Below are 22,208 nucleotides of genomic sequence, written 5' to 3' on the forward strand. Positions count from 1 at the left end.
CTATGTGTGCAATGTAAAAAACCTAACAGCTTTACTTTTTTCTTTCTCAGGTACTCTTCAGGCAACATCCCAGACAATTAAGTACTGTCCCAGGGTTTCCTTCTCTGGATCTGTGGAGCAGAGAGTTATTTGTGACGTGGATGATCAGTCACTGAAGCCTGACTACATTGCCAAAGCAACACTTGCAAACCAACCAAGAGCTGAAAATACTGATCCTACTCAGGTACTAGCCCAGTGTTAGCCTGCAGAGGCATTTGTTTTAATGCTTATATTCTCACCCACCTCCACCCCACAACAAGTTTTATATTTGTGAGTTTCTGTGCAATGCTTCTTCAAGATGAGTTCTAAATTTGGTGTGGAAACTGATTTCCTATAGCCCCCTCATCCACTGTCCTTCTAACCACATTATGGTCAGATCGCCTTTTGTTAATGCCCAAAACAATGGAAGAGATCTCCCTTTTACAGCACTTAGGTGTAAAGCATGAGCAGAGCAGAGAGAAATAATATCAGAAGAACCATATTCTCATGATGACGCCTGCTCAACTTTCCTATCTGCACTATCTCCTAGCCCAGTGTAAAAGAGGAATCTCCGCTCTTTCCAATCCTTCCACATATTTTTAACCAGTTGCATAAGAATAAGGCCTGCTCTCTGGCATCAACTTCAATGTTTCCCAGCCAAGTTTAGACAGTAATGGTAGTAAATTGTGATGGTCCCGAGGCCCAATCAAATAACTCCTCAGAGGCCAGTGTCCCATCACCAGACTCCCTTTATTTACAAACTCAATTCCATTTCTAAAAGTGCTTCAGGTACAAGGTCATAATCTGGAGTGTCAGTAGCCCTGACACGCCTCAATATATATACACAGGTGAGACTCCCTGATTAGGCAGGCAATCATTAACTCAGTCAAGGAGGTCATACTTCAAGAGGCCAAACTCAATGGCTTCATTGAAGTCATTACACCTGATGGTTGTGTTTTGCTTTCCTGAACTTATTACCGATACTCGGCCCTGAACAGGGCCAGGTCTATACAAGGTGCCACCTGAGACATGTTTTTGGCCTGAACAGAATCCCTGCAATCCTGCAATGCATTGTTCCCAGCACTGGAGCAGACAAGGACAGGAAAATCTCCCCTTTATAAAATAAATCACAATAAGACCATTTCACCCATCAAGACTACTGTGTATGATTATTGTACTATGGACTTCTGCTTAAACTTTTGTTCAAGTTATTTTTTGGGACTGTGGCTTTAAGTTTGTGGTAAAATGAAAGGGATTGTGACTTGTGTGATGTCTGTTTGACAACAGGTCTAGGCAATGGATCTGCTCAAGATTAAAGGAAGACTTAAATCATTTTACTGGGAAAAGGTGCAAGGCATTCATACATGTAGGCAATATGAAGTAAGAAGTTTAGGGTGGCACGGTAGCACAGTGGTTAGCACTGCTGCTTCACAGCTCCAGGGACCTGGGTTCGATTCCCGGCTTGGGTCACTGTCTGTGTGGAGTTTGCACATTCTCCTCGTGTCTGCGTGGGTTTCCTCCGGGTGCTCCGGTTTCCTCCCACAGTCCAAAGATGTGTGGGTTAGGTTGATTGGCCATGCTAAAATTGCCCCTTAGTGTCCTGGGATGCGTAGATTAGAGGGATTAGGGGGTGGGATATGGGGGTAGGGCCTGGGTGGGATTGTGATCGGTGCAGACTCAATGGGCCGAATGGCCTCTTTCTGTACCGTTGGGTTTCTATGATTCTATGAACACCAGGTTAAAGTCCAACAGGTTTATTTGGTAGCAAAAGCCACAAGCTTTCGGAGCCTTAAGCTCCTTCACCTGAAGAAGGAGCTTAAGGCTCCGAAAGCTTGTGGCTTTTGCTACCAAATAAACCTGTTGGACTTTAACCTGGTGTTGTTAAACTTCTTACTGTGTTTACTCCAGTCCAACGCCGGCATTTCCACATCATGACAATATGAAGGACAGACTAAGAGTCTCCCACATCCCATGGATGTGCTATGTCAGTTTGTAAAAGGGTATACTTTGAACTATCTTTGAACTGATTCCAGGATAGGGTAGACTTGAAGCCTAGAGAATAGCTAGTCAGCATTTCTACCTGGATACAAGACACATGTGAATCACGTTGCCATGGAGAAGGGTGCAGAGGAAGCCATTGTAAAAATCAGGTTACAGGCTTTCCTACAATATCACTGAATGTCATTGAGAGGTGGGTTAGCCTGCCAGGGTGCGAGAGAGAGAGAACAGCTATCTCTATGATTCACCACGCAGGAATGCAGGCAGGACCTCACACTCTGACTGAAAAGAGCAAGTTCATGAGAAATTAAAACAAAGCTGGAAATTTTGCTAGCTTTAGCTAGAAGGAGAAGTCTCCAGGAAAACTCGTACCAAGACTGTTCTGGAGTTGAAGGTTTCCATGCTGAGAAAGGAAAAGATCAGAAATAAACCCTCAAGAGCTAAGAATTCTTTTGGACTGGTTCCAGGAAAATTGAATTTGGGCTTAAAGAACAGTGTGATGTATATGTTGTGTTGTTTTCAGTTGTCTTAAAAGTTCTGCCTATAGTTTAAATTAAGTTTAAGTTTATTTATCAGTGTCACAAGTAGGCTTACAAGTTGCCTTTAAAGGTGTTTAGTCAATATTGCTTTTAGTCTTTTTGTTACAGCAAATGTTTTTAAAAAGTAAAATCTCGTCATGTCATCCATTCAACTATTAAAAAATTATTTTTAAAAGTTATCGATTTCGCTATGTGGGTTGTAAGTTTCCAATTGATCCCCAATTTATCTATTTTTTCTCTACAAGTTCTTGCAAGGAATGGGGGCAGAGGAAAGAGGGGGTATTTCTTCTAATCTCTGACCTCATTTTAGGGTTGTGAATTTTGTACTTGTGTTATTTAGATTCATGGTTATTTTGTTCCAGGAAATGGCTTAAGCTTTTGCTCTTGTGTATACTTTCCTCAGCATTTGCTCAAGGTCAAGCTTGATGGACAAAGTCAAATTATGAAGAAAACAGAGAAGTGGCAGAAGCAATATGAAGACCAGAAAAGGAAGGGGCAGGAGAAACATTTGTTTAAAAAACTAAGCATGGCCAGTAAAGGCAAAGGTTGCAACTTTACCCTATGAATGCTGTGATTAGATCATTGCTGCTGTTTTCACATCTTAAACAAAGTTAGACCAATCATTTAAAAAGATACAGGAATGTACAGGATTGGAAATGATCATTGCTGTCCATCAGGCAACTAGTAGCTAGTATTATGTTCCTCAATATCTGATATCCCCTCCATTGGTCAAATATTTTTCCATGGTTCTAATGGGGCTGGATTTGCCTACTTTAATGCAGTATTGCAGCAGGGCGGAACTTCTGCCTGCCACTCCAACACCACGGTGACCCAATTTATTTTCCCAGCTGAGGAGGCTATTGAATATACGGGACGGCCTCCAGGAAGAATCCCAGCCATAAGATGAGCTCAGCTGTTACCGACAAAAGAAACCAGCAGAAGCAGCAACCGAGAACTTTAGGAAACTACAAAGAGAAGGGAAAATTTACTTCTCTTCCATCAACAGTCATATCATTTTAGTCAACTTGATTAATTGAGATCTCAGCCTTCACTAAGTAAAGACACACACCTTATTGTGTCGAACAATGTTTCAATCATTTGCAATAACAATTTGCCACTCTGCATCCCTAATCATGGTAGGCACCTCATTTTGGCAATCTGAGTACCTGGTCTCCTACCCATGATAAAAATACCCTCCTCCTGATAGAGTCACCTCTCCTGGGCTACAGTTTCATTCTTGCAGGCAGCCACCTGTAGCCATTCTGAAGAATGAGTATTGGAGAGTTAGCTGACAACAAGGGGCATTACAGCCAATTCTGGCATTCTGACCTGGGTATCTACAAACACTACTTTCCGGCAGCATTAGCTGGATATTGATAACATACAGAAACACTGGCTATTTGTCTCCTTATCTCAATAACAGCTAACTTAGCACAGGCCAAATATCTAACCAGCAACCTTCCTGACATTTACTTATTGAGCCAGCAGAAGAGTGTCAATTAATCTTTATTAATTTTGTAGACAAGCTAAATATTCTGACCATGAAGGAAGCCACTTTTAGTTCTGAAAACAAAAAAAATAAGGAACAGTTTTAAAATTAATTTTCCTTAATATCTGAATTTGTGAGCGATTATAATCAGTTTCATACAGTATCATGAAACTTTGCGCAAGATTGGAAGACAGTTGCTGATCAAGTGCATTCTGTATGCCTAGATTTAATCCTGCATTTCCTTGGGGTGGCACGGTAGCACAGTAGTTAGCACTGCTGCTTCACAGCACCAGGGACCCGGGTTCAATTCCCGGCTTGGGTCAGTCTGTGTGGAGTTTGCGCATTCTCCCTGTGTCTGAGTGGGTTTCCTCCCACAATCTGAAAGACGTGCTGATTAGGTGCATTCACCCAAACAGGCGCCGGACTGTGGCGACTCGGGGAATTTCACAGTAACTTCATTGCAGTGTCAACATAAGCCTTACTTGTGACTAATAAATAAACTTTACTCCTTCATGGCTTGTGCATTTTTTCTAATGACCAGATAAATATCATGAATCAGTTATACTGTTCTGAGTGTTTGCTGCATCAATCTATTATAATAAAATAAATGGGATCTTCACATTTTGAGCAACATCATTGGCCTATGATGATAGAGTTCAGTAGTGTAATGATTGTGGTACTGGATCAGTCAAAGCAACAGTTCTGAGTTCAAATCTCCACTTTGTCAAGTTGTGAAATTTGATTCAACAACATGGTAATATCCAAGCTGACAGAGAAAAAATAACCCAAAAACTGTGGGTTATTGTTAAAACCATTAGTTCACTAATAGTCACGGATGCACATTATGTGATTGGCTACCATGGCAAGCCATTCAGTTATAAAAATAATCATTGGAGAAGAAAGCCCAACATCCTTTAAGAGTAACTAACAATAGGTAATAAATACATCTTTACCAGTGTCACCCATGTCCAGAGAACATTAAAAAAAAAACTGCCAGTGTCATTTTCTAGGAATTGCATTCATAGTTACAGCCTTGTGACTCTTCAGATGTTTGTGGCACTTTTATACAATTTCGTAGAGCAGTAGTAATCACATACCTGTCCTCAGTTTTATTCAGAGTGATTGTAGTGTTTATTGTTAAGCATGTGATTAATTTGATAGTTTGACAGGGCTCTGAACGAATGCTGGTTACTCCAGACCGTGTAAGTATAGATTATCAGTGATTTTTCACTGTAGTCAGGAATAGCAATAGCTTCCAGAAAATTCCATGGCAGTCAATAGAGCTGGCTGTCAACTGCTGTGTATAATCGGTGACCAATCCAATATTGCCTGTATTATGCCACCATCCAAACATAATTCTGTACTCGCATTCCCTCAAATCCCAAAAAAATTCAATTCAGGAGGCAGATTACAAAATTGCTATTCCCAACAGAGAAGTAACAGGGGTAGAAACAAACCTGTCAGCTTGACAAGTACAGCAGTAGTGATAGGCATTGATACATCATTGTAAACTTGAATTTATTCTAAACACAGATCTGTGAATCTCGTGCTAATAACGATAGTTATTTGAGGGAGAATAATGCGTACTTTTTGAATTAAATAATATATTTTTAAGCACAACCAGGATCCTGCAAAGCTCCTGTGTGCATCAGCTGCTAAAAATGTCAATAGTAAGAATTGCTTTATATTTTAAGAACCATCTTAATTTCACAATAGCCATGTCCCAAACTAGGATTGATATCTCACTATAGCATAGCCATAAACATAAGTTGTTGCGTACCTGACTATTCACCGGAATGTAACAAGCAAAGCTTAATGTCAGCTCAGCTTAGAAATAGTCAGTGGTCATGTCTGGCATGGCCTCAGTGATCTTGTCCAGCGTGGCCTCAGTGGTCTTGTCTGGCGTGGCCTCAGTGATCTTGTCCAGCGTGGCCTCAGTGGTCTTGTCTGGCGTGGCCTCAGTGATCTTGTCCAGCGTGGCCTCAGTGGTCTTGTCTGGCGTGGCCTCAGTGATCTTGTCCAGCGTGGCCTCAGTGGTCTTGTCTGGCGTGGCCTCAGTGGTCTTGTCCAGCGTGGCCTCAGTGGTCTTGTCCGGTGTGGCATCAGTGGTCTTGCCTAGAATGGACAGTGGTCTTGTCTGGCGTGGGCTCAGTGGTCTTGTCTAGAATGGACAGTGGTCTTGTCTGGAGTTATGTAAGTGGCAGAGGCTCCACTACTAACAAGATCAGTGGGAAACTCCAAATTTAGTTGGGACCTGACATTTTCAGCACCTGATAAATTTTGTAGCTATTTTGCTAAACAGCTGTCAGAGTTAGAGCAAAGTCTGTTGAAATGGCAAGCAGTTTTGGACTCAGAATTTAAAATCATGTTTCCATTCATTTGTATGTATCTCAGGTTGCCAACAATTACTGATATTTGTGTTCTGATTTCAGATTTATTCACGAATGATTCAACAGGGTCCAAACCTTCAAAACTGTAACAGATCAACCTAGTGAATAAGAGGCTTTAGCGGAGATCTGCAAAACATTTGCAGATCAAATTAGCAGTTCTATTGCAACAGAATAACAGGATTTTTAATTTATCCTGAATTGAAAAGGCAGGTTTAAGTTTGAAGGGCTCAATGTTATTTGAAGAAAAATCACTCTTTTTCCTTGAAATCTGCCTGTTACATTTTCAACATCTATCACTGAAGAAAACATCTTCCTATCAATCTTGTCCCTTGGCAAAGTCCTTGTTCAGGATTCAAGTTTTGTAGCAACGGTGAAACTGCTGGTTCCTTGAATCCAAGTTTGTTTGTCGGCGTGCCCATGGGAGTTAGACTATGTAGAACCGCTAGAAAGTATAGACTGTTATCATCCTTTCTATCTCCAGAATTAATGCTAACATATTCTTTTAGTTCACCGAACAGCGTTCCAAAAACATTTTCATTCAAATCGAGTGAATCTTCATTTTTAGCACAAAACTTATCTCTCAACAGGTAAACTACTAAATAATTGTCCCTGCCATTTTAATCAATTCCCTTTGAAGGATGGAGAGACAAACAGAAGGTAACTATGAGCTTTTCCAAGGGGGATGACAGAAGTGGGATGGGAAAGCAGAGAAGCAGCAGTGAGTTGGGCTAAGAATGCTGGAGGAACGTGCAGGAAGAAACAAAAAGTGGCATGTTGTATGACAAGCAGACTAAGTAAATGGAGACAGTATTGGGCCTGCTGACTGTAGGTGGTCTGTGGAAGTAGGAAACATTATGTATGAAATAGTCATTGCTTTTTTGATACCTTTCTCTGCTGCGTACAGAGATAGACGCACATACAGAGACTGAGTGAATCTCAAAATATATGAAAGAGTATAATTATTTTAACTCGCCAACAAAATGAGTTGTCAGAGTTGTGCAACTCCAATCTTTGGTGATACCCAAATTGTTGTAAGCTCCTTTTCAGATCTCCACCCCTGCAAAATCTGATCGAGCTTTCCCAATCAAAATGTTGCCCAGAGTCCTCCATAACTCTGTGAGTCTTAGCTGTGGCTCAGTGGATAGCACAATCACTTGAGTTAGAAGATCATGGGTTCAAGTCTCACTCTAGAGATGTATAATTCAATGCAATACTGAGCGAATGCTGCACCATTGGAGATGATGTCTTTCAGTTGAGATGTTAAACTGAGGCCCCCTTTGCCCTCTCAGGTGGACATAAAACATTCCATGGCACTATTTTGAAGAACAGGGGATTTATCCCTGATGTCTGGCCAATCAACACCTTAAAAATAGATTATCTGGTCATTACCACATTGCTGTTTGTGTGAGCTTGCGGTGTGCAAATTAGCTGCTGCGTTTTCTGCATTATAACAGTGATTTCACTTCTAACGTCTTCTTCTTTGGCAGTCCCTCAGGGTGGAAGATGACTTCAAAAGTACTTCACTGGCTGTAAAGTATTTTGGGACATCCTGAGATCATGAAAGGTGCGCTATATGCAAGCATTCCTTTCTTTCTCTTTCGTATGTAACAGAAGGCACAATACGGTTGAACTCAAGAGACAGGGAATCTGTTGGGTTGTCACATTTTATTAATTTATGGTACAGAGTTCTTCAGTATTTGTGCACTGTACCAACTTTTTAACCCTCTCCACTTTGTTCTAATTACATAGACTTAAGTAATTGAAAATCACATTTGTTCAGTCTGTCAGTGCAATGGGATAAAATCAATATATCCAGGAACTCTGTGCACATTCACACATTTAATCATGCTTTTTGCTCACAGTTTCACAAGAGCTCAAAACATGGGGATACATTATGAATTATTCTACAAATGGACTATTACTGGCCTTGGCATCAGCCTGTCGTTAAATAAATTAGTAAATCCCCGCTATCATGACGATCGAACATTGAATTGATGTAGAACTCAGGTAGATGTATTCCCTCCTTCCCATAGTAAGGGTGGGCAAAAATGGAATGCTACAGACAGCTGTGACTGCCATTACAAACCTGTGGTGTTTTTCAGTAGCAAAGGTCTGGCCACTTCCAGCAAGTCCAACCTAGGATTCAGAGAACGACTTAGGTCCTCCAAGACCATGAAGGCAAAGATGATGGAGGCAAAGTTACTTTGCACCTTGATCTAGTGTTGACAAACATAAAACTGCAGTCATATTTCAATCAATCAAAAACAAAGAGCTACACATTTTACCAAGTCCAGAATTCCACTCTACCTTGTGTGTAAGGAGTGTCTCCAAAACCTGAGACAGTAAGCTTGCAATATGGAGCTGAGAAGATAAGAGGAAAAGTATTTAAAATGAGATCAGCTAACACAGACGTATCTCTAGGCAATGAACAATTCTTTCCTCCTCCCTCATCAACTGGTAGCATCAGCCCACCTACCATTCTCTCTGACAGTAATCTCATCAGCTAAAACAAACTACACAACTGCAGTATTCCATGCAGCCACTTGACTCTGGGACAATTTAGTAGAAATTAGCATTATTACTAGAAACACATTATTTAGAGAAACTGAATAAGCTTTATGATCTGGCATTGCCTGCTCCGCAATGCTGCATTATATCATTATGGCCTCACATCCCTTAGCTAAGGGATGTTAGTGTGCTAATACCTCTCCCAGGGAACCTGTCTTCATCTTGGCTTCACTGAAGAGCTTTTCTATTTCTGATTTAAAGAGTTGTATGTCCCGGCATTCACTGGTTCTGGCCTGGGTCAGCAATAATTCTGCAACCTGTTCACCCTGGAAATAAAAAACACAGAATTACACATTCTGAAGCTGGAAATCGAGATGAATTTGATAAACCTGTTTTAGCCTGCATGCAGTTTGAGCACCTCACCCCCAACACATGGCCTATCCAAACAAAAGACCAGCTTTGAGAATGAAGAAAATGGAAGCATGGCTAAAAACCAAATGAACAGGAAACTATATCGGACTGAATGGACTGAAAAGGAAAGATCAAGGAATACACAGTACTGAACAGTCACCATGTGTTACAACGTCAATTATGCAAGCCAACTGTTAATTTTTTAACACTGGAATTAATTAAATGACTTCCATATTCAAGTTGCTGAATGATGCTAAACTCATACAGGGAAATAGCACTAAGTTTGACAAAGTCACTTAATCTCAGCAACAAGAAGCTTTTGACTTTGACTGCGCCAAGTGAAAGGTCAGTGTGAGACCCACAGTGCCACCCAGAGCAGAATACCTCAATACTGTCATCTCTTCCTGTACTGTCATTCTAGTAAGCAAAAGGCAGATGAATTTACGCCTTTCTGCTGACTGGAACACAATGCCGCCAGTGCCACATATTGCTCAAATTAGAGCTAGTAATTTTGGCCACAGCACGCTACCCCACAAAGCCATGTCTCATGGTTTGCTATCCAAATATTAGTTTTGTGTCAAATATTTGCAGAAGGAAACAGTGAAAATTCCAGTTTCCAAGTGGATCAAAGTGATAAATTATTTGTCCTATTTAAAACTTAAAATCATCAGCTAGATTAAACATTCGGATAAAAAGAAACACAAGCCACGTGACCGACATTGTCAGGTAAGATGTAGCATGTCCCTTGCCTGGTCTTTTGAGGATGGGATGGTGCGCATAGTGGGAGAAGAATTTGCAGATTCCTACCTGCCCTTCAATTACAGCAGTGAAGATAGCCTTGAAATTATGCAAGTCAGCTGGCTGGAGTTCAGTAACAATGCCAGTATCTAGAAGAATAAGCTTTAATGGACATTGGGATGGATGCACATTAACGATGAGTGTATCACATAAGTCTACAATGGTTGTCTTGTCATCGTTTTGTAGGCTGAATTGATCAACCCCTTGGATGAGGATATTTCCAGGGTGAAGGTCTCCATGAATAAAGTTATCCACAAACACCTATGGAAAGACAAACAGATCAAAAGACAAATATATTAACAGAGAGCAATGTCACAATAACACAAAGATGAAAAAGGGATTCTTTTTGAGAATCATTCATTTGGTATACTTTGGGAAAAGATTTCTATTGCAATTTGAGTTGATACAACATTCCTTCTTTCTATTGAAGCCACCTTTCAGGCAGTGACATTTTTCATGCCACAGCACTAGGGGGAGCACTTCCTGCATACAGACAGGTGCAGTGTTAGTGCCTGTTTAAAGTGAGAGGTGCCTTTAGGTGCAGCCCTGCTTTGTCAGTGAACATAGGACTTATGCATTTTTTTTGCAAGCTGGTGCCTTGTAACTGTCTCCTTTATAACAAAATTAGTTAATGGCAAAAATTGCAATGAATCAGACAACAACCGTTTTAATGTCCCTTCAAATTTAAAATGTTATTCAAATAGTGAATACAAGATTGTCTGGGAGTGATAGCTAGGTGTTTCCCCCGAACAGCCAATTAGTCCCCTTAAAGTGGAGCCTCACCATTGTAACATCAATTTAAAAAAATTAAAGACAAGCGCATTCCCCAACATGGGGCTTGATACCATGATCCTAGGATCAAGAATCCTGTTATTTACCAACTAAACTAGCCAGGCTGTATAGGAAGTCCCTGCACAAAGCCTTTCCAACTTGATCATTTGTTTAAATACATTGTATGTCTTTATTTATAAAACATCAAAGTTTCAGTTAAACAGGCCTCGTTGCAGTGGTAAACTGGCCTGGGAGTGAAATGGCACGGACCCATCACCTTGGTGGGAAAATCTGAACATATTTCCTCCGACTAACCGTGGATAATACTAAGGAAGACAAACAGGTATATAATTACATGTATTATACACATGCATATCGATGGATAAGCAGTTTTGGCTGCTCACTCGCATGAATCAAATAGACTAATAAAGGTCCCAGCTGAACTCCAGTCTGGGTTTGCACATCTGTTCCTGATGTCTTTCCAGTCAGTGACAGAAGTTACAGTGTTACAGTTATTGAACTATAAACTTCTCAAGCCTCTGGATCATGTGCTCCCTCAGGTTTCTAACCTCTCACTGACCATATCTGCCAATTTCCACCTGTTTTTGATCATGATCGCCATATCGACTCCCTTCTTGAGCCCTAACTGCCCCGTGCCACTCCACTACTTCCTTCACTACTTTTGCACAACACTTGCTTCCCATGCCACTCCTAACTAAGCTTATGCACTTTCTTTGCCTACCTTACCCCGTACTGCTTCGTCCCCAGCCTCAACCTCCATTTATCTGCGTTTGTTTCCACCACATCTCCTCACTCATCCCCATCCTTCATCACCCCATTCCCCTCTTATCACTCCACTCCTGCATCTCTTCGCCCATTTCTCCTCTCCCCTCCCCAATGGCATGGTGGCACAGCAGTTGGCCTCACAGCGCCAGGGACCCTGGTTCAATTCCAGCCTTGGGTGACCGTCTGAGTCGTGTTTGCACGTTCTCCCCGTATCTGCGTGGGTTTCTTCCAGGTGCTCCAATTTCCTCCCACACCCCAATGTGCGGGTTAGGTGGATTGGCCATGTTAAATTGCCCCTTAGTGTCAGGAAGATTAGCAGGGTAATACATGGGATTACAGGGATAGGGCCTGAGTGAGATTGTCGTTGGTGCAGTCCTCATGGGCCAAATGGCCACTTTCTGCACTGTAGGGATTCTATGAACCCCATCTCCACTGAACCTTTCCTTTTGCTCACTCCCTTTTTCTCCCTGTCCTGTTCCTCCTTGCTCACTCCCTCTTCAACAACCCCTCATTCCAATTATTCCTTTATTAATATATCTGTTTGGCCTGAATAATCTCCTGGGCAAACAGCAGATTGCCCAGTTTGAATACAATGGAATTTGACTTGTTATTGTAAGTCAGGGGCCCAGGTGTTATCCACTAAACATCATAAGCATCTCATTTTGCATCAAATCCTTGGCTCACCATGAACAAGACCATGAGAGACATTGTAGTAACATATTAAAACTCAGAGCTTGTTTGTTTTGAGTTTTTCGTAATTTTGACAGTACATTGTAACCAATCGGTAACATTTAACTCCTCAGTCTATTACAATCAACGATGGTATGATGGCGGTAATATCTGCTGTTGTTACTTCCTCCAGCTGATGGTGCTATAACCTCTGAAAAGTAAGGTTTTTACAGTCAGACGGGTTGAGAGAGATGAAGCAGTTATAGATAGGGAGGTAGCAAAGAAAGAGTAGGCTGAGGGAATGCATGGGAAGCAATGGGGAAATGATGTGGAATAATAGATCAAGGAAGTATCTGTTATTTTTGCTTGAACTACACCCTCCGGCTGGTACAACAAACACATTTAAAGAAACATATTGTTTCCTCTGACTAACCGCGGACAATACTAAGGAAGACAAACAGGTATATAATTACACGTATTATACACATGCATATCGATGAATAAGGAGGTTTGTCTGCTCTCTCACATGAGCCAAAGAGACTAAAAAAGGTCCCAGCTGAACTCCAGTCTGTACTAGGGTTCTGCTGGATGGAAATGTTCAGTTGGTCTTATACACAAAGAATGGCAAGGTACTCAGCATGAGTTAGCACTTTTATGTCAGGGTAAAATCTCGTGTTTGGAAAATGTTTATTTGGTTACTACCAATGGATGCAACTTCCCAGCACAACCTTGTTTTCTCATTTGCAATTGCCATCTGGTTCAATCAGCAAATATTTCCCACATTCTCCTGTGCATGGGGACCTTTTACATAACGCGGACTGTCACATTAAATGTTTGGTTGACCCTCTCTTTCTCGTGTCTTTTTCAGTCCCGTGTCCATTTGCCCCCAAGTTACCATCTTCAGCAGCATCTCCACCCCGACTCTTGCCAACCTCTCTTTCAATGTTTTAGGTACATCCTTTGTCAAGTACATCGAGATGGGTTCACTCTCCTACAACACAGAAGAATTAGTGTCACATGACCTTTCATCATTGCATCCAGTGGCATTTAATTCAATGTTGAAAGTTTTTAGAGTTTTGTATCCAGACTCTAGAATATTGGTTTACCAACCAAACAATTTTGTTCTGTAGGAGATACTGAGCAAACGTTAGTACCACGCAAAGCTTACACATTCCCAGCGTAAATGCAGAATGATGTGAAATGTTGTAGTAACCATGCTCTCTGGCTGAGAGTGCATACTCCAAGGACACTTCTGCTTTACACATTTGGAGGTAAAGAAGAAATATTCCTGCTGGCTTAAACACCACAGTCACCTATACATTGGGCAATGCACAAGATCACAAGACAATCATTCAGCTCATTTAGGTGAAGGATTACCAGACATTTGTCTTTCTGGGCTGCATAGGTTCACAACACAGACCACATATAGTTTAAACCTATGCCCATATTAATTTTCATATATTTTACATTTTTGACACTGAATTAGGATATATCCGCCAGTGAGGTAATCGTACAAAGAGCAATCCACCATTGATTTAGGTCCATAACAGAGACCCTTTCAGACCATTTTAATCTCAGCGCTGTCCTGATCCAAAGCCCATGCGCGTCTACTCCCTTTTTGAATGCTGAGTTCACATTCATTGCACTAAGTGGTATTCTGCTGGTTTCACAAGTGTTACTCCCATGTACTTATCTTCTAGTTTGGCCCAAAAAACTCTGACCAAGAATCCCACCATTTCTGCGAAGATTTTAACAACCTGGATCATGTTTCTTTTACTTATTCCAGTGAGAAATTGCTGTCCCTCGACCCATTTTCTACTATGCATGAAAGGCCAAAAGGCCCATATTACATAGATTGATGTTTTAAACATGAAAAGAAATAATCTGAATACACAGGGGTAATTTTTCATCTTTACCGAACAGACGGCAGTCTGTGATTCCCCCATACATTATAAACAGCTCCACTCTTAATTCCATTGAAAACAATCATGGTGGGGAGATGTTCCATGGTGACAAGTGATCCACTCCTCCAGGTTACCGACCATGCAGTAAAGATGAAAGCTCCAGCTTTCAGAGCTGTGTTGTGTTCAGTACGTTTTGCAACATTTTCCTTAACCCTTCCCATGCCCTACCTCACACTTGCATTGCTGCCTCAAGTGTATTCCATCTATGCATTATGCAATATTTATCTTCATTGCTCCAGTTTCTTACTGGCCTGTATGTATTGTCCATGGACGCAAATGCATCTGCCTCCATATCACTGAGTTGGCTGAGAATATTACGGATGTAGTCCATTCTAAAGGCTGTTAAAAGATAATTATTTAGAAGCTCTGTTCTGCAATTAAGTTCACCAGCCTTATCAATGAGGCAAAGAATCTATATTTTCCAGCAGTATGTGCTGGAATTTATAATTTTCCTCTTTTTCAGAATGCATTAAGTACAAGTACCATCATTATTAGGACCTCTTAAATGGTTAAGTATAACTATTTCATTTAAATTATGATAGTTCAACATATTGGATTTCTTTCTTTAGGAGAACAGATTATTAACAAGCCATTTTAACCTTACCAGTCCTGTAACTTACTATGTTCCTGTGTAAAATGAGAACTTATATTATGTCAAACCCCTGCTTGCAAAGCTGAGAATCCTCAGGTAAGATTAGATTTTTTGACTACACATACCTCTGTAGTCCTTTAATAATTTTCCTAATTAGATATTTTTAAAACTTTAACAAGATACATGTATTTATTTAGTACTTTATCATTCCAAGTCATCTCAAAGGACTTTTGCATAAATAATTTATTTTGGAGTAGTCACCATGTTATGTTGAATGTTATTTGACATATGGATCAGCTGTCAAGAATTCTTCCAACCTCAAGCTTTCATCAAGAGTTAGTTTTGTATTTATACTGTAGTCCTGAAATTGTAAATTAATTGCCATTCATTATTATGAGCGGCAGTAGATGTGGGGCTGGATAAATAGATTGCATACTTCATTCCCACACCACATGTGTCACAGCTAGTAATGTAATTGTGATGTTTCCTTTATTGAGTTACTTTCTACATAATATGATCAACTCAAGCTTTCCCTCTTTTCCTGTGGTTAAATTCTCATCTCCTTAACCTGCCAGGGATTAAGAACTCAATGAAAACCAAATTCAAACCATGTTTTCCCTGTTCCAGCACTGCACATTTTAGCAACTAAGTGTAGATTTTAAAAAATACCTCAAAGGTTTCAACCAGAACTGTTCTTGTGACAAATGGCCTGAGAGGTATTGGAAACTTGACAGATTCCATATCCTGAAAATTCTCTCGGAATCTTTCCAAATTCTTTGCCTCATATCTCAAGTCGATCTGTGGGGTAATGCCCGGAAACAGTGATTAGTTTAGACAAGCACCCTATGAGGTATACTATTAGAACAAAGTGATTTCTCATTAATTCTGTTTCTGAGTGGATTCCTATCAAAAAATAATACTTACTAACCTGAGACAAATCGTAAGGATCAGAGGGAAAAATATTTTAAATTCCATATAAGGAAATAACATGGAGATACATCTCGAAAGCAAGTGCTAATCCTGTCACTGTTACTTTGAGATTCTGTTTTCCAATTGTAAATGTTCCATCAACTATCACAAACTAATAGTTCTGTCAACTATCACAAACTAATCACAAAGTAGCAAGGCATTTGCAAAAGGAACAGGCAAAACACTTAACCCAACAACTGTAATACGTCAAGTGCTTCAGATTAAGGGATAGGCCCTCAACCCATGGTTGGGTCTCTCTCAGAATAAAATGACCATGCAGTTAACTATATGATTCAAATCAGCATTTTATTCAGAATTATTTCTGATTTTGTTAACAGGGTTCAATGGTTACAACATGTTACCTTTTCAGTTGGGGAAGGAATGCAAGATGGCAGCACAAGCCAAGTTCGCTAAATGTTTGTGTGATCTGGTTGGTCACTTGCCACTTTAACATTGGCACTTATTGGCCAGTTTGAGATTGTTAAACTGTCAAAAAAATGTAAATATTTGCTTTGCTCAGTTTTCTGCTGTTAAATTGTTCATCATTTTGATGATTTGATGCATTCATGGTTATGATATATGTTATTATTTAACTTTCATGCCAGCAACTGCTAGTTTTTACCCACTAATACACACTAATTTGTAACACTTTTAGCCATATGGCATTTAAAAAATGGAACATGACAGATACGTGTCTTTTCCTAAGTGGCCTTTGAAGAGCAGTTGAGTTGCAAATGGAATAAAAAAAGAGCACCACCATTAACACACTCTCTTGCCTCCTTGCTCACAGATTTGAAAAAGATCCTGGTCAGAACCAGATGGAGTTAACTTGTGTCCTTACCAGTCGTGTCATGAGCCTTTCAAACTCTCCCACTACTTCAGTCCACCTCAGCCACTTCAGGCCTGGCAGAAGATCGAGAACCCAGCTTGATGCTTTCATCAGCAGCAGATCCATTTTGACTCGATGGACTATTCCAGGATGCATCACCTACAAAAGAGAAACAATTGTGAACCTCTGGGTTGTAGAATGGCCTCACACACTGTCTTGCTCTGCAGCCAGATATTATAAACAACCTAAATATCGTGGGATGCAAATCATCTCTCTCTGAAAACTGTAAATGATCCCAAAAAGAGCATTTGGATCAGCTTAAAGAACTCAGCCAAGATTACAGAAATGCTGAAAATTCAGCATTAACTGACGCTGAAATTCAGTCCAACTCAATGACAGCTATCATGGGGAGTGAAATGGTCTTCATGCTAGATGTTCTATTGATATTGGGGAATGAGGCACATTGAGGGTTGGTGGAGCATTGCCCTGCATTCTTACTTATCCAATTTACTTATCCAATTTGAGATCTGCTTGTGAGGCGAGGTATGAGTTTTAATTTATATCTAATTATTTGATGCGGACATTGTGTGCAAAATATGTAAAACCTTTTCTTTCTTTCCATGAACTTCCCTCTACTGAATTATAAAATACAAATGTTAGTTACATCGTACAGGTTGTAGTCTGTAGGAATTGTAATACCTTGATAGCCACTGGAATGAGAGAATGCTGCTGTGCTGTTGACTCAGGGTGAAGGGTTGCTTTTCCATTCTCCGGTTCTGGTATTCCAATGAATTCCTCAGCAGGTTCAGACCCATTTTGGGGATCATGATGGCCATCTTCATTGGTCTGATCTGGAAAATCATTCTGTTTTTTACCAAACATGTGATGAAATATCCCTTGAAGCCCAAATACCTCCCAGGCTTCAAATTGATCCTCTTTTTCAAAGCTTTCTGCAAATTTCTGAAATTCAGAGTTATTGATGCTCTTTGGATCACTGTAAGCTCTATAGACGTGAGCAATGCAACCCGATCTGATGGGTTCCTTATTTTCAAACTGAAATATGTTCTTCCAGCCCTCTCCAAAGGCCCTTTTCATACTATATTCAGTGTAACCCCAAGAATGTGGTGTGACATGGACATGAAGTCTGGAGAACTTATCACAGAACTCTGCTGAGAAGAGGTCTCTTCTGGTGCTGAACCACTGGCCCAGTTTAATGAAAGTAGGGCCTGCAGCCTCCATGGATTTCAATAGCAGATCACACCAAAGCAAAGTCAAATTGGAGGATGCAAAACAAACTGGATACAGCAGCAACAAAGGCCCAAACCTTAGCAGCAGGATCACAGCTCGGACAGCCACATGAACAGTGAAATGTAGCTTCCAGAATAGAACTTTCAAAAATGAGCGTGCAGCCCTTGAATTTGGCCGGTGTAGCACTTTTGCCTCTACGGTGACCATCTTCTGGGAGTTTGCAACTGATGAAGCTCCAAGACCGAGACAAGCAAGAGTGAGCTTTGGTAACTTCCTCAACCTGAAAGATGCTTTCAATGCAGGACTGCCTGATATCAAGACAGTGGCTCTCAACATGGGTCTGAACATTGCTGGAGGTATCCTACAAATGAAGAGAAAGGTCGCCATCCTTTAGGAACTATGTAACCCAACAAGATTTATATTGAGGCTGGAAAGTCAACAAGTACTATTTGTTGTTCCCGATTTCCATATGGTCCAATGCAGCTCTGCAAATTGTTATTTTATCATGGGATCCAGCGTTTAAAACACCAAACCGCAGCCTCAACTCTTCCAGCAGCCAATCCATTCATTCCCAAGAGATAAGAAAGATGATTCACCAGATGAGGAAGGCCTCAGCGAGATGTGCTGGTGATATTCCGCCTGAATGAATCCAGCAACGAAGCTGCTCTTGGACAATCCACCGGTAACGAGGCAAGGAGGCCTGTGTGTTATCAGCGGCTTGGCGACCCCCTCCCTCAGGCCGGGAGCTAGGGGTTGTGCTCCAGTCTGAATGCACCGCTCTCTGATCCTGCCTCACTGTCCCCCCTGGTATTACTGACCCTCCATCACACACACCCCCACAGACACTCCCACAGACACCACTCTCACTGACACAAACAATCACCTCATCACCAGAGATGGCACTACTGCGCACGCGCACTCAACCAGCCCCAACTGTCAACCCGCCCCGCCCTCTTCCTCCTATTGGTCCAAATGCCCAGTCTCCGCCCCTGCCTCTCCCTATTGGTCTCCAAGGCGGGACCCCGCCCCCCTGCTGATTTAAATATCCAGATCTCGCTTGCGATTGGTCCCTGTGATCAGGCCCCTCCTCCTGCCTCCCGCTATTGGTCCCAGGGAAGGTGAGGCGAGGCGGGGCCGGGCCGGCTGATGTGGGGCTCTTGTGGACAGCAGCAGGTGCTGCGCGCGCTGTCCCCGCTCACCCGCCCCCCCCCCCCCCCCGCCGGCACACACTCAACCCCCCCAACACACACTCTCGGGGTCTCTGCTCCTCCCCACCCCCCAAGCTGGGGAAGGGGGGGTCTCTGCTCCCCCACCCCCCAGGCTGGGGAAGGGGGGTCTCTGCTCCCACCTCCCCCCAGGCTGGGGAAGGGGGGGTCTCTGCTCCCCCACCCCCCAGGCTGGGGAAGGGGGGTCTCTGCTCCCACCTCCCCCCACAGGCTGGGGAAGGTGGTCTCTGCTCCCCCACCCCCCAGGCTGGGGAAGGGGGGTCTCTGCTCCCACCTCCCCCCACAGGCTGGGGAAGGTGGTCTCTGCTCCCCCACCCCCCAGGCTGGGGAAGGGGGGTCTCTGCTCCCACCTCCCCCCACAGGCTGGGGAAGGTGGTCTCTGCTCCCCCCCCCCCCAGGCTGGGGAAGGTGGTCTCTGCTCCCCCACCCCCCAGGCTGGGGAAGGGGGGTCTCTGCTCCCCCCCCCCCAGGCTGGGGAAGGTGGTCTCTGCTCCCCCACCCCCCCAGGCTGGGGAAGGTGGTCTCTGCTCCCCCACCCCCCCAGGCTGGGGAAGGTGGTCTCTGCTCCCCCACCCCCCCCCCCCCCCCCAGGCTGGGGAAGGGGGGGGTCTCTGCTCCCCCCACATTGGCTGGGGATAGGGGATCTCTGCTCAGGTATCAACTGAGATTTTGATTCTTTAAGAAGTGTGAATAAATTTAGCCAAGTTTAATTGTTGTTAATGCATTCATTGTTACTGCTCAGTGTGTTACTGAACACCGAGAGTCCTTCTGTATGCATTGTAACACTGGCCATTTCTGAGTGTGCCTTGGGGTAAAGGGTCTTATTGTTTTGTTAATGGATAAAGACTTGTTTATTAAGAGGTCAGTGTTTCTAAAACTAAAAGCGGGAAAGGAGCAGCTGTTACAATAGGAAGATGAAGAGCTTGCTTTGTTAAACTCTCAGTATTTGCTGTATGAGTTCAGGAAACAGGTGGTGAGTGAGATAGTGACAAGGAAAGCACTCAAAATCACCAGAAGAATTGGGACCACTGACCTCCAAATCAATATTTGATTGTATTTGTAAGGGAACAGCTCTAGAAATGTTCCCAATGTTGCTGAATGACCTACTGGTGGCTTAATGAAGAAATCACATTAGATCTCATGTATGTTGCAATATATGTTTTAAATTTCCTACATTTGAACAGTTACTAACATTTTAAAATTACTTAATGGGCTGTAAAGTACTTTGGGATGTCATGGGTTTGTGAAATGCACTACAGAAAATTCAAGACCTTTAAAAATTAATTGACCTGCCTCCAGAGATCAAAACCAAATCCACTATTTGCCTGTAGCAGGATTAGGTTAGATATGTGGATCAAGGAGAGGGTAGGTGAGGGGATGATAGAGGGACTCTCACTTTCCCCCTACCTAGCCCTTTTCCTTTCTTTTCCCCTCTCTTGGGTATGATTGATGTATTCTATTTAATGAGTTAACTGGAAAGTCAGCATCCGGTCAGATCAGGTGGCTGTTAGGTTTAAGAGTCTGAAAATGAGACCAACTGCATTCATCTCATGGTACTGTTCCAATTCCATGCATTTGAAGTGACCCAGAAGCATTTGCATTTCACCACAAGTCAGATAAAGTTCTATAATTTTCCAGTACCTCACTCAGCAGTGTTTTTACTGCTTTGAGCTATCATGTGAGATCATAGTAGATCACAGTGCCTTCAGTGCAGAAGGAGGCCATTCGGCCCATCGAGTGAGTCTGCACTGACAACAATCCACCCAGGCTCTATCCCCCGTAACCCCACATATTCACCCCACTAATCCCTCTAGCCTGCGCATCCCGGGACACTAAGGGGCAATTGAGCATAGCCAATCAACCTAACTCGCACATCTTTGGACTGTGGGAGAAAACCAGAGCAACCGGAGGAAACCCACGCAAACGGGGAGAACGTGCAAACTCCACAAAGACAGTGACCTAAGCCAGGAATCGAACCCAGGCCCCTGGAGATGTGAGGCAGCAGTGCTAACCACTGTGCCATCCTGCTGCCCTTAAATTTTATCCTTTATCCTCAAACTGTGACCCCCTTGTTTTGGACTTCCCCACCATCGGGAACATTCTTTCTGAATCTACCCTGTCTAACCCTATAAGAATTTTATGAGTTTATGTGAGATCATTGGTGTTTGAGTCCTTGTCTTAAAAATTTTTCAGACCTTTTTAACTTGGACCACATCTTTTCAATTTTTTTGTGTTTGGTCACTCTCATTCCTGCAGTTGGCAACTTGTACTTTATGCCCAGTCACAATATGATCTGTGACTATCTGTCCCTAAGTCTACAACTAGGCTTGTTTGGATTTAGCTCCATGGCACCTTGCAAGCTAGCCAACACCATGTGGCCAAACTCTTTACCTGCTTCTACTGGAGAAGGTCTCCAATGTGAGATCTGTGGCGACAAGGTGCTTTCGAGATTCCTTCCTTAGTGAGCCTTGTACACAACCCCTTGAATGCTGTTGTTGCCAGGCATCAAAATTTTCTCTTTCATTTGCCAAAACCATTAATTATTCTCCCCTATATAAAAGCAAAATACTGTGGATGCTGGAATCTGAAACAAAAACAGAAAATGCTGGAAAATCTTAGCAGGTCTGACAGCATCTGTGGGGAGAGAATAGAGCCAACGTTTTGAGTCTAGATGACCCTTCATCAGCTTCTATCATACACTTCAGCCCATATATTGTATAGTCAAAACTATCATCCTTGTGTCGCCACTGAAAGCAAGCCTCCGTGCTGGACTCCGAGAAACTGTGCTGGGAGAATTTCAAGCCAGTCCCCATGTCACTAACTTCTTTTCCCCAGTCAGTCACTGCCACGCCTCAGTCAGGCACCTAGCTGGATGTGTGAACATCCCTTCAGGTTTTACAAACCGCAGTGAGGACCCCATGTGCCAAGTCTGTTCCTTAAATACACCAGACCTCTCATTCCACTGTTCAGCAGGTATCTACTGATGGCATTGTGGCAGTCTCA

General features: G+C 42.4%; 1 protein-coding gene across 2 annotated transcripts in view; it reads right to left on the minus strand.

Moving 5' to 3' along the window:
* adck2 (aarF domain containing kinase 2) overlaps positions 1–18,883 on the minus strand; it is a 37,789-nt gene extending 18,906 nt beyond the window's left edge. Inside the window, exons 1-8 of one of the 2 annotated variants that reach the window (XM_078220019.1) lie at positions 17,431–18,883; positions 16,744–16,890; positions 15,603–15,731; positions 13,273–13,368; positions 10,161–10,412; positions 9,140–9,268; positions 8,742–8,795; positions 8,521–8,650 (exon numbers count right to left, since the gene is read on the minus strand). In XM_078220019.1, the coding sequence (XP_078076145.1) occupies positions 8,521–8,650; positions 8,742–8,795; positions 9,140–9,268; positions 10,161–10,412; positions 13,273–13,368; positions 15,603–15,731; positions 16,744–16,890; positions 17,431–18,366 (1,873 nt within the window). In that variant the 5' untranslated portion in view covers positions 18,367–18,883. The remainder of the gene's footprint in view (positions 1–8,520; positions 8,651–8,741; positions 8,796–9,139; positions 9,269–10,160; positions 10,413–13,272; positions 13,369–15,602; positions 15,732–16,743; positions 16,891–17,430) is intronic. The other variant, XM_078220020.1, reaches the window with a different exon arrangement.
* Between the last annotated feature and the right edge of the window lie 3,325 nt (positions 18,884–22,208).

The sequence above is a fragment of the Mustelus asterias genome, chromosome 9 (assembly GCF_964213995.1).
Source record: "Mustelus asterias chromosome 9, sMusAst1.hap1.1, whole genome shotgun sequence".
Lineage (NCBI taxonomy): Eukaryota > Metazoa > Chordata > Chondrichthyes > Carcharhiniformes > Triakidae > Mustelus > Mustelus asterias.